Source organism: Bison bison, unplaced genomic scaffold, assembly GCF_000754665.1.
Source record: "Bison bison bison isolate TAMUID 2011002044 unplaced genomic scaffold, Bison_UMD1.0 scf7180017864148, whole genome shotgun sequence".
Taxonomy (NCBI): Eukaryota; Metazoa; Chordata; class Mammalia; order Artiodactyla; family Bovidae; genus Bison; species Bison bison.
Window position 1 is genome coordinate 9,183,239 of NW_011494720.1, and position 12,483 is coordinate 9,195,721.

General features: G+C 51.8%; 1 protein-coding gene across 4 annotated transcripts in view; it reads left to right on the forward strand.

Moving 5' to 3' along the window:
* Positions 1-285: 285 nt before the first annotated feature.
* Positions 286-12,483, forward strand: part of SLC22A1 (solute carrier family 22 (organic cation transporter), member 1) — a 37,201-nt gene continuing 25,003 nt past the window's right edge. Inside the window, exons 1-3 of one of the 4 annotated variants that reach the window (XM_010840894.1) lie at positions 286-803; positions 7,344-7,447; positions 10,176-10,330. In XM_010840894.1, the coding sequence (XP_010839196.1) occupies positions 408-803; positions 7,344-7,447; positions 10,176-10,330 (655 nt within the window). In that variant the 5' untranslated portion in view covers positions 286-407. The remainder of the gene's footprint in view (positions 804-7,343; positions 7,448-10,175; positions 10,331-12,483) is intronic. The other 3 variants (XM_010840892.1, XM_010840891.1, XM_010840893.1) reach the window with 3 other exon arrangements.

A 12,483-nucleotide genomic window follows, 5' to 3' on the forward strand; every position in this document is an offset into this window, starting at 1 on the left:
GTCAATAGCCTGGCAGCCCGTGTGCTATTTTTGTTTATCTGGATGATAAAAAAGCTTTCAAGTAGAGGATCCCTCTGGAAGAGCCTGAAAGAGACTGCTGGGAGGGTCATGGCCACCTTTGCTCTCTCCCTTGGCTCTGGGAACCCCAGTGCCACAGAATCAGGTCCTCAGCCCAGGTGACTTCCCCCAGCCCAGCAGTCTGACCAATCATCCTCCTCCTATCCCTGCCTGAAACCTGCCCTGTGGGTGAAAGATTGTTTCCAGCTGGTTGGCTTCCAAGGCCAAGATGCTTAGACAGCATTTTGACTTCAGACCAGCCCATTGCAGAGAAACCCACATAAGACCCTGACCCCGGGCCCTGCGGCTGGCTGTGGTCTGCTCAGAGCGATGCGCGTGGAGGCTCAGTCATGCTCACCGTTGATGATGTACTGAAGCAGGTTGGGGAGTTCGGCTGGTTCCAGAAGCAAACCTTCCTGATCCTGTGCCTGCTCTCGGCCGCCTTCGCCCCCATCTATGTGGGCATCGTCTTCCTGGCCTTCACCCCGGACCACCGCTGCCGGAGTCCAGGGGTGGCGGAGCTGAGCCGGCGATGTGGCTGGAGCCTGGCGGAGGAGCTCAACTACACGGTGCCAGGCCCGGGACCCGAGAGCCAGTGCCTCCGCTACGAGGTGGACTGGAACCAGAGCACCCTTGGCTGCCTGGACCCGCTGGCCAGCCTGGCTACCAACGGCAGCCCCCTGCCCCTGGGCCCCTGCGAGCAGGGCTGGGTGTACGACACGCCCGGCTCCTCCATCGTGACCGAGGTAAGAGCAGGCCTTCGCTGTGGGGATAACGATGTGGGTTTCAGGGCAGAGAGGAAACATGATGAATCCTACAGGCTTCAATCCCACATCAGCAAAGAGGGAGCGGGGTCATGTTCTCTGAACTCTGGCGTATCAGACTCCGTACTGGGCACTGCCGTTCCTCCCTTGTTCAATCCTCCGCACACTCTGGGTGTTAGAGGAGGGAACTGGGGCTCAGAGACACCATCGCCTGCCAGGCTGAGCTGGACTGCTTGCTTCCTCACCCTTCTGCCCCAGTGGCTTCTCCACGGGCCTGCAGAATCCACCTGGGGGCCAGCGGCCCCACCATCAGAGATGAGAGGCCCCCTCCCTCCATTCACAAGCCGTGGACATGTGACAGCTCAACGCTGGTCTCTGAGGCGGTGTGGAAGCTGCCCTGGAGTCTGACTGAGTCTCAGCCACGCCCTGAGTTGGCTGAGTGTCGCTGTGTAGGTTACTCAGCCTCTCTGAGCCTCAGTTCTCTCATCAGTAAACCAGTGATGACAATGACCTGCTTCCCAGGGTTCGGCCGAGGACCGTGAAGATGCTGATCAGACAAGCCAGAGAGTGGCTGGGTCAGCACCCCTGGGTGTCCAGCACCCAGCTGCCCTGAGTGTCTCCTCCATGGCCCACAGGAGAGCAGGATGGCGGCAGAGCACTTGCCTAGATAGGTTAGTGGGTTATCTGAGCGTTTGCTTTGAGAATATCTCACTGAGAAGCCAGCAGATTTCTTTCCTTCATGGACCCTTTGGAAAGTGCTATTCTGTGACAAGAGTAAGCACTTGGAAACTGATCTCAAGGTCACTTGGCGAAGTCACAGGAGAAGTTTAGACACATTAGTCGCTCAGTCGTGTTCGACTCTTTGCAACCCCATGGACTGCAGCCTGCGAGGCTCCTCTGTCCATGGGATTCTCCAGGCCAGAATACTGGAGTGGGTTGCCATTTCCTTCTCCAGGGGATCTTCCCGACCCAGGGATTGAACCCTGCATTGCAGGCAGATTCTTTACCATCTGAGCCACCAGGGAAGCCATTTGGTGAAGCCACAGACCAGAACTATGCAAAGTCTGTCTGTTAGCAAACTGCTCACCTGAAGCAAGGTAGCTGAGTGGCCTGAGCAGCGCACGTCTAGCTGGAGAAAAGCGCCGTGTCCGCCCCTCCGGCCCCACGGCCCACTGTCTTGGGGGACAGGGAGCATGTGTGGGTGCCCTTGCTCAGACGTCTGGTCTCTGAAGTGTCCTCCAACCACAGATGTCCAGGTAGAGGATCGCCTCCCAGGGATGCTGAACTGGCCGCTCTTCTAGCTGGAAATCTAGAAACAGACCCAGACGGGGACGTATTGTTCTCTGTGGCTGAGGCATACTCTGCTTGGAAAGGATCAGCTAGGTGCAAGAATTCATCCATTCACCTCCCCGTCTATTCCCTCAGTAACCGTGTCCTGAGCTTTTCCTTTGTTCTGGCACTGGGTATGATGCCAGGAGGGACACAGAAGAAGCCCGTGAAGTTCAAGGAGTTTGCAGTCTCCAGGGAGCCAGGAAGGGGTGGTGACCGTGAGAATAAGATCAGTGTCCCAGACAGGGAGGGGGACCTTACTATTCAGCTGGCCGCTGGGGCCTTCCAGCAGGAGATGGCAGACTTTCTACATTGGATGTAGTTGATTGACAGTGTTGTGTTAGTTTCAGGCAAGGGGATTCAGCTATGCCATCCCAGGCTAAGTCGCTTCAGTCGTGTCCGACTCTGCAACCTCATGGACTGCAGCCCACCAGGCTCCTCTCTGTCTGTGGGATTATCCAGGCAAGAACACTGGAGTGGGTTACTGTGCCACCTCCTTGACTCAGTTATATACATGTAGATATCTATTTTTTTTCAGATTCTTTTCCCTTCTAGGTTATTACAAAATATCAGATATAATTCCCTATGCTACACAGTAGGTCCTTAGGACGGAGTATTTGAATGGGACCCAGGGTGGTATTTTGAGCTGCTAGGACAGCAAACAGGGTGCGTTGAGGAGTGTGAACCAAAGCTCAGGGGAGGGGGGCAGGGACCACGTTCAGGGAGCAATGAGTTGGTGAAGTGACTGGAATCCAGTAGAGGAGTCATGGACAGAATGGTGGCGGCTCAGCTTTGGGCCAGAGGGCTGAGATCTTACATCAGGTCACCAGATAAAATGCTGGACGCCCATTAAATTTGAATTTCAGGTAAACAATGAATATTTATTTAGGATAATTAGGTCCCAGGTATTGCATAACATTTGATACTGACAGCTGAGGCTGGGAATTCAGATACTGCTGAGGACATGATTGCACTAAAAAAAAAAGTGTTGCTTATCTGAAATTCCAGTTCGGAGGGGCACCCCATATTTTTTTTGCTCTAAAACTGGCAACCCTACCTTTGTGCCGAGTGGCAGTTCAGGCATAGCAAGAAGACAGTCCTCACTGGACCTTGGGAACGGTCCAGGTGCTGGTGGAGAGTGGAGGTGACGCTCCCCAGAGGTGGGGAGAGCTTGAAGAGGCCGACACGGGCCCTGGCAGGACTGTCAGCCAACGCGGCTGTCACAGGATCAAAAAGGATTGATTTAAGAGACGCAGACCTGGCAGGGGCTGGGGAGGAGGAGGGGCCCGATTTGCCAGAGGGTCCTGGCCGGGGAGGCAGGCAGCTGAGACCTGAGCAGTGAGGCTGGAACACAGGGAAGTAGCAGCTCATTCATGTGGGGAGCCTGGCCTGGGCAGGGCCCCTGGGGAGGGGACACAGTCCCGACTGGCTGACGGTGGTAACCGGGAGCAGTCTTCCAGGTCCTCGGGGACCCGAGCACTCTGGGGAGGACTGGGGGAGACAGGGGAGGGGTTGTGGGCTAGGGCTCACCTGGGGGCACGCTAGTGTACTGGGGGTGGGATCCAGCTGGAGGTGAGGAGGCGATGAGACGCGGGGCCTCAGGAGTGGAGGACCGCTTCTCCTGGACGGAACGCGCCTCCTCTGACTCACCCTTCCCACTGCTTCACAACAACTTTTGCCTCCTGCCCTCAGCCTAAGCTGAAGCTTGTTTGGGGGAGAACCTCCCTAGTTATTCATTTCTGCAGAAATAATCTTTCACATGGCCTTGCCTTGGACGTTGGAATTGGCTGAAGGGAACGCGACGAGCTGACCTCTCTGAACACCCAGCTCCCCGTCCCTCCCCACCCTGAGGGCAGAGGTCAGGGTCCATTTGGGGTAGGAAGGTTTCCCAACTCACCTGATCCCCGGGATCACCTGGATTCTGACCCATGATCTGCGGAGACAGAACCCACGGGAACCTGGATTCTAACAAGGACGCTGGGTGACTGTGTGCCACGTGAGCTTGGCCAGCCTGCTGCTCTACAGGCCATGTCCACCACACAGCCTGGCCCCGGAGAAATCCCCAGTGAAGTCCCAGCAGGGAGAGGGACCGGGCCTAGGAGACCCCACCCCATCCCGTGCGCCCCCTGTACAAACTCCAGGCTTTCCATCTTCCTAGAGGCACAGAGGGTCCCTGGGGACAGTGGCTGGGTCTGGGATCGCAGAGGGCAGGCAGGTGCCTGCAGACAGAGCCCCTTGGCATAGCTGGGGGCAGAGTTCTTAAGGGAGGCAGCATCAGTAGGGAAGGCCAGGCCCCCCTTCCTCCAGTTCCATGAGCTCCCTGGCTTCTGCACGCCCCCAGAGCAGGATGGCACGCAGGACATTTCAGGGAGGGTGGCAGATATTGTACAAAGATGCTGATTGCAAAGAGTAGAACAAACACCCCAAAACCATTGCCCTGTGGCTTTGGGGGCGTCTAGTATGCACAGAACATCGTCCTGGGTGATGCAGGTGGGGGCTCCAGAGAGGCCGCTGGAGAGGCTGACCTGGGCCAGCGAGATAACAGCTCTCAGGAGCGGCCTCCCCCGAGTTCCACTGACAGGGCCCAGGGCGGCAGAGAAGCCGAACAGCGGCAGGAGAAACTCCCCAGGGCGGTGTGCTTCCAGCTGAATTTTCAAGGGAATAAACACCGGGAGTGAGAGTTGGACCATAAAGAAAGCTGAGCACCGAAGAATTGATGCTTTTGAACTGTGGTGTTGGAGAAGACTCTTGAGAGTTCCTTGGACTGCAAGGAGATCCAGTCAGTCCATCCTAAAGAAGATCAGTCCTGAATATTCATTGGAAGGACTGATGTTGAAGCTGAAACTCCAATACTTTGGCCACCTGATGCGAAGAAAAGATTGAAAAGACCCTGATGCTGGGAAAGATTGAAGGTGGGAGGAGAAGGGGATGACAGAGGATGAGACGGTTGGATGGCATCACCGACTCGATGGACATGAGTTTGAGCAAACTCCGAGAGCTGGTGATGAAACAGGGAAGCCTGTCCTGAAGTCCATGGAGTCACAAAGAGTAGGACACGACTGGGCAACTGAACTGAACTGAAACATCTGGATCAGCCAAGAATGGGGGAGATGCTGATTGCCTCCAAGAGCTGAGCTATTCACAGGAGCAGACAAGATCTGGGCATAAGGCAGGTGGTAGCACGAGCTGATTGTTAGGTTCTGAAAGTCAAATGGTAGCAGGGAGTTTTACCTTTTTGTTTATTTTTTTAAAGTGCTCATGATTGACCACTGGGCCAGGACAAGGGCATGGTTCATACATGCAACTCTAAGTTTTTACAGGAGATGGGTAGCAAAGCCTCCCAGGTAATAAAACACACCTAGACAGCATATTCAAAAGCAGAGACATCACTTTGCTGAAAAAGGTTTGTCTACTGAGAGCTATGATTTTTCCAGTAGTCATGTACAGTTATGAGAGTTGGACTATAAAGAAGGCTGAGCTCCGAAAAACTGATGTTTTTGATCTGTGGTGCTGAAGAAGACTCTTGAGAGTCCTGTGGACTGCAAGGAGATCCAACCAGTCCATCCTAAAGGACATCAACCCTGAAAATTCATTGGAAGCAATCATGCTGAAGCTGAAACTCCAATACTTCAGTCACTTGATGAGAAGAGCCGACTCATTGGAAAAGACCCTGATGCTGGGAAAGACTGAAGGCAGGAGGAGAACGGGATGACAGAGGATGAGATGGTTGGATGGCATCACTGACTTGATGGCATCACTGACTCAATTGATATAAATTTGAGCAAATCCCAGGAGATAGTAAAGGACAAGAAAGCCTGGCATGCTGCAGTCCCTAGAGTCACAGAGTCAGACGTGACTGAGTGATTGAACAACAAAAACTAAAGCCTCATTTAAAAAGTTAAATGGTTCATTATTTACTAAACCATGGGCACATGGTTTCTCCCTGCAGTGCCCACAGTGGCTTCATGATGGTGACAGGAGCAGCTCCACACATACCTTCCAGACAGGAGACCGAGGCCCCCCTACTTTCTGCCCCTCTGCACTCCAAGCGGGGATGCTTCTGCACTCGGGCCTCCCAGAGCGCCCACGCATGTTGGCATCACCATGAATGTGCCAAACACGGAAGGGCGGTCCCTGAACCTCACTCCCAATAACGCCCAGGCAGATCGGCTCCTGTCTTTGCCTCTGTCCTTCTGCCTCGGTTCCTCCCAGGCACATGGGACCCTCCGCATCTCCTGCCGCCTCTGGGTTCCCCCTTCCCCCGCATGCAGGGCTGCTCCCCAGAAGCCCCCACCAGCTGGCCTCTGCTTCTTTGCTCAGAAATTCTCATGTTGATACTCACAGTTCCATCAGTCATGACAAATTTACACAATTATTGGGTAGAATTTATGGAATAAAACATGTGATTCAGTTCAGTTCAGTCACTCAGTCATGTCCAGCTCTTTGCGACCCCATGGACTACAGCACACCAGGCCTCCCTGTCCATAGCAACTCCTGGAGCTTGCTCAAACTCACGTGCATCGAGTCGGTGATGCCATCCAACCATCTCATCCTCTGTTGTCCCTTCTCCTCCTGCCCTCAATCTTTCCCAGCATCAGGGTCTTTTCCAATGACTCAGTTCTTCGCATCAGGTGGCCAAAGTATTGGAGTTTCAGCTTCAGCATCAGTCCTCCCCAGGAATATTGAGGACTGATTACTTTAGGATGGGCTGGTTGAATCTCCTTGCAGTCCAAGGGACTCTCAAGAGTCTCCTCCAACACCACAGTTCAAAGCATCAATTCTTTGGTCCTCAGCTTTCTTAATTAAGGGTTTTTACCAATTCTGGGAAACACGTCATATTTATTTTACATCATTTTCGTTTTTGGAGAATTACTTTGCTGTATTTCCTTTAGAAACCTTACCGTTTGGCCACCCTGTCCTTTGACAACTATCAGGGGTACCTGACAACAGACTCTTTAATTAGTGTATATTGAGGGTAAACCCAAGATAAAGATATTAGGCGTGTAATGACACTGCCTGAGATTCCCCAGAAACCCTGCAGTTGTCTTATGAAAATGTGGTGAAAGGAAAGGATGTGAGGGGCCCTGGGATCCCACAGTTTTGTGTCATGCGTTGACATTTTCTGCAGGGAAAACGGTAGGCATAGTTTAACTTACAAACAGTCTTGTGTGTTTTGGCCCCTCCGACCCGCAGTTTAACCTGGTGTGTGATGACTCTTGGAAGGTGGACCTCTTTCAGTCCTGTGTGAACTTGGGCTTCTTCCTGGGCTCTCTGGGAGTCGGCTACATCGCAGACAGGTATGTAAAGGTGGATCCGACCAAGCACAGCGTCAACACCATGGGGAGAAGGGACTTGAGCAGACAGTGGTGGGAGAAGTGGCCAGAGGGGATCTTTGCAGAAGCTGAGACCCGACACGGTAGGGAGTGCGGGACGATTTGGGGCAAGACGACGGAAGGAAGGTGGGGATTTAGGGGGGATTTCAGAGCCAGGCAGGTTGTGTAGCTCGATGCGGGGCTCAGAGGAAGGGGGCACAAAGCCAAGGATTATGCTTCTGGAAGATGGGTGGAGGGGGCAGTGCCATTTTTTGAGACAGAGAGGGTTAAGATTACCCTTCTTTGCAGCTTTTAGGAGATGTGTTTCAGAGCAGCCTGTGAGACAGAGAAGAGTTGAGAAGTAGACAGTTGGGTACATAAGGTTCGGGCTGGAGTTAAATATTTGGGATTTGCCACCAGTAATTGGTATTTAAAGCGATAAACCAAGTTTGAGATAAGCTAGAAGAGGGTATGCAGAGAGAAGTTCAACATGTAGAAGTTGGTGAGCAAGGACAGTGTCAGTGGAAGGCCGAAGATGAGAGATGAGGAAGTGGATTTGTGTGTGTGGACAGCTGTTTTTCCCCCCGCAGTATTTCCCTAAAGCATGTTAATCATCTTTGCATGTGGGAAGAAGGTAGAGTGAATGGTTCCGTCACTAATATTTTTAGTATTTATCCATTTATGTATCTGTTTTCAGGAGTAGATAACTGTCATTTAGAAGCTATATTTGTTTTGTTTCTTAAGTCTTGCGTCTGAGGGAGGTCACATGGTGTTCGTTTTTCTCTGACTCTTTCACTCAGCGCTTTACCCTCCGTGTCCATCTGGACTGTCACAAATATGTTCTTTTTTATGGCTGAGCACTATTGCATTGTACACACACACACACACACACACACATATATATATATACAATATGGTGGTGTTCCCTGGTGGCTCAGAGGATAAAGCATCTGCCTGCCATGCGGGAGACCCTGGTTTATATATATATATATATATGTATATATACACATCTTTATTCATTCAACTATCGATGGACACTTAGGTTGCTTCCATATCAGTTCAGTTCAGTTCAGTCACTCAGTCAAGTCCAACTCTTTTCGACCCCACGGACCGCAGCACGCCAGGCCTCCCTGCTGCTGCCCCTGCTGCTGCTAAGTCACTTCAATCATGTCTGACTCTGTGCGACCCCATAGATGGCAGCCCACCAGGCTCCCCTGTCCCTGGAATTCTCCAGGCAAGAACACTGGAGTGGGTTGCCATTTCCTTCTCCAATGCATGAAAGTGAAAAGTGAAAGTGAAGTCATTCAGTCGTGTCCGACTCTTTGCGACCCCATGGACTGCAGCCCATCAGGCTCCTCCATCCATGGGATTTTCCAGGCAAGAGTACTGGAGTGGGGTGCCTTCGCCTTCTCCACAGGCCTCCCTGCCCATCACCAACTTCCAGAGTCCACTCAAACTCATGTCCATTGAGTCGGTGATGCCATCCAACCATCTCATCCTCTGCCATTCCCTTCTCCCACCTTCAATCTTTCCCGGCATCAGGGTCTTTTCAAATGAGTCAGTTCTTCACATCAGGTGGCCAAACAAAGTATTGGAGCTTCAGCTTCAGGATCAGTCCTTCCATATATTGCTTATATTGGAATATATTCCATATATTGCTTTCATATATTGGCAATTTAGCTAATACTGCAGTAAACATAGGGGTGCAGATGTCTTTTTTAATTAGTGTTTTTGTTTCCTTTGGAGAAACATTCAGACCTGAAATGGCTGGACTGTACGGTGGTTCCGTTTTTAACTTTTTGAAGAACCTTTGTCTTGTTTCTTCTGTTTTCCATAATGGTTGCCTCAGTTTATACTCCCATCCACAGTGTCCTAAGCTCCCTTTTTTTCACATCCTTGCCAACACTTACTGTTTATTGTCTTTCTGATAATGGCCATTCTGATAAGTGTGAAGTGATATCTCATTGTAGTTTTTTAAATGTTTTTTAAGAATTATTTTTAATTGGAGGATAACTGCTTTAGAACACCGTGTCGGCTTCTGCCCTGCGCCAGTGTGAATGGACCACGCGCGGACGCGCGTCCCCTCCCCCAAACCTCCCCCTACCCCACCCCGCCCCGCCCCCTAGGATCTCACAGGGCGCCCCTGAGCTCCCTGTGTTTACAGCGACTTCCCGAGTGGCTCTGGTTCGCATTTCCCCAATGACTAGGGATGTTGAGCATCTCTTCATGTGTCTGTCGGCCCACTTTACTCATGGAAATAGAAAGGAAAAACACTTTTCAGTGGTTATACTATTAGAATTGAATATTTCCCCAGAAAACCCTTATGAGCGTTGATAAGATTAAATATGTGGATGGGGGGCGGGGATCTGATTTCTGGTGCACCCTGTTAAGTCTGTGAATAGTCATGCAATCTGCTAAATACAAAGATGATGAGAGGGGATGAGTCAGAACTGGGTGGGTCACTGAGGGAGACCCCTGGTCCTTGACTGAGAGTGGTCAGGATTCCTCTTCAGAGTGACTTCATTAAACCTGCAAGAGTTGCCGGTCGCTGTCACAGAGAGGGGGACCAGGTCAGGCTTGGAGAAGGGGCCGCGATGTGTGATGGACCGCACGATGCCGCAGAGAAGCTGTCTTGTCTCCCAGTAGAGAGCCTGCTGTCCCTCCGTCGCTGTGAGCACTCAGCACTCACCTCGATGTCTGCTTGCCTCTGAAGGTTTGGCCGCAAGGTGTGCCTCTTGGCTACCACCCTCACCTGCGCCAGCTTGGGCGTCCTGACGGCCGTGGCTCCGGACTACACGTCCCTGCTGATCTTCCGCCTGCTGCAGGGGCTGGTCAGCAAGGGCAGCTGGACGGCTGGCTACACCCTGAGTAAGCATCTGCTGGCCTGAGGTTTCCGGGCACTTTGAGAAGCCCGGGAGGTCAGACAGTGGGGCAGAATGGGACGAAGCCGAACGTGGAGGCGGCTTTTTTTTGGAGGAAGCCTAGAGAAAGTGTGGCCTCGCTAGCTGTACTTGTGTCTGTGTGATTGGAACCGGGTGTGCTGTCAGAATGGCCTCTTTCTGTCTCTCTTTGTTTGAGAGATACTTATATAACCACTTATATGGATCCTTGTTTCCATATCAACTAATCTGTTTGGGAAAGGGAGATCACATGTGATGTGTTTACAGTGATGGGAGTTGTGTAGGAAGGGGAGACAGGTGGGAGAGTGTTTTAACATTTTAAATATGAACGAACCAGCCTCTTCCGAAAGAAATACAACAAACTCCACTGATTTGAAGGACACTCAAGAGTTAGGCTGCAATTCATGGGGTCGAGAAGAGTCGGACATGACTGAGCGACTCCACTCTCACTTTCATGCCTTGGAGAAGGAAGTGGCAACCCACTCCAGTGTTCTCGCCTGGAATCCCAAGGACGGTGGAGCCTGGTGGGCTGCCATCTATGGGGTCACACAGAGTCGGACACGACTGAAGTGACTTAGCAGCAGCAGCAGCAAGAGTTACGGGAGAAGATATAAGAGTAAATAAAAGAAGCTCTTATACTTTGGCCGATTCATTGGAAAAGACCCTGATGCTGGGAAAGACAGAAGACAGCAGGAGATGGTTAGACAGCATCACCCATGCAATGGACATGAACCTGGGCAAACTCTGGGAGATGGTGAGGGACAGGGAAGCCTGGCGTGCTGCTGTCCATGGGTCTCAAAGAGTCGGACATGGCAACTGAACAAGCAAATCAAAAAAGAAGAGATAGACACAATGACGAAAAAACTGAAGTGTAAAACAATGTAATTCTATATACTATTTTTTCTTTCAAGTTTTCTATGAAGAGTAAGAATAGAAAATGAAAAATACTTCTGTAGAAGAAAGCGTAATAGCTGTCTGTGTATCTCTCAGCCTATGCGTGGCTGGATGGGTACATCAGACAGCAGTGAGGATGGTCCAGGTTTTTGCCAGGTCTTGCCATCTTTGAAAACGATGTCTTATGGCTTGACATTCTAGGAAATAGTTCACTAGGGCCAAAAAAACACCATGTTCCTCCCCCAAGAAACCATGAACACACTAGTTAAGTTTAGTGAGTTCAGCACATATTAACTGCAACCGCCCAGCCATCTAGAGGCTGAACGTGCAGTATTTGGCACCTGGTGACAAGGATTAATTTAAGGTCAAATCTACACCCAAGTCTGACCAGCTGTGTGGTCCTGGGCACATTCCATAATCTCTCTCTGCCTCAGGATCCTCCACGTGGGGACCGCAGTGCCGTGAGGTCCATGAAGGGCTCCAGGGGGAGCCCAGAGCCATGCCTGCCCCTTCTCCTCCCTGCGGTGTGGCTGTTGCCCTGTGGCAGGCACAGGGGCAGGGCTGGAGAGGCCGAGATAGGTAAAGCCTCCCATCCTACTCTCAAGACACCAGTCAGTCCTGAAGGAAATCAACCCTGAATAGTCATTGGAAGGCCTGTTGCTGAAGCGAAAGCTCCAATACTTTGGCCACCTGATGCAAAGATCTGATTCACTGGAAAAGACCCTGATACTGGGAAAGATGGAGTGCTGGAGGAGAAGGGGGTGAAAGAGGATGGGATGGTTGGATGGCATCACTGGCTCAGTGGACATGAGTTTGAGCAAACTCTGGGAGAGACTGGAGGACAGACGAGCCTGGTGGGCTATAGTCCTTGGGCTGCCAACCAACCAGTGAAGTTGCTCAGTCATGTCTGACTCTTTGCAACCCCGTGGGCTACAGGCCAGTGCAAAGAGTCGGAAACAGCTTAGCAACTGAACAACAACCTCCGTCAAGGAGCTCCCAGGCTAGAGAGAAAGGAAGACAAACCCGGAATGCTACCTGTCTGTGACGGAGTGTGTGCTACCCTGGCTTGCATCCTTCCCACGGCTCCCTGGCTTGCTTGGAGGTCCCATACTCCCTGGTCCTGCACCAGGGGCTCCCCTTCAGTCTGCATGACCAACTCCTCCTCTTTTCCCAGCCGGGGACGTCTTCCTCCCCCACCCCCAAGCCTGCTCTTCCTGTGCCCCTCTC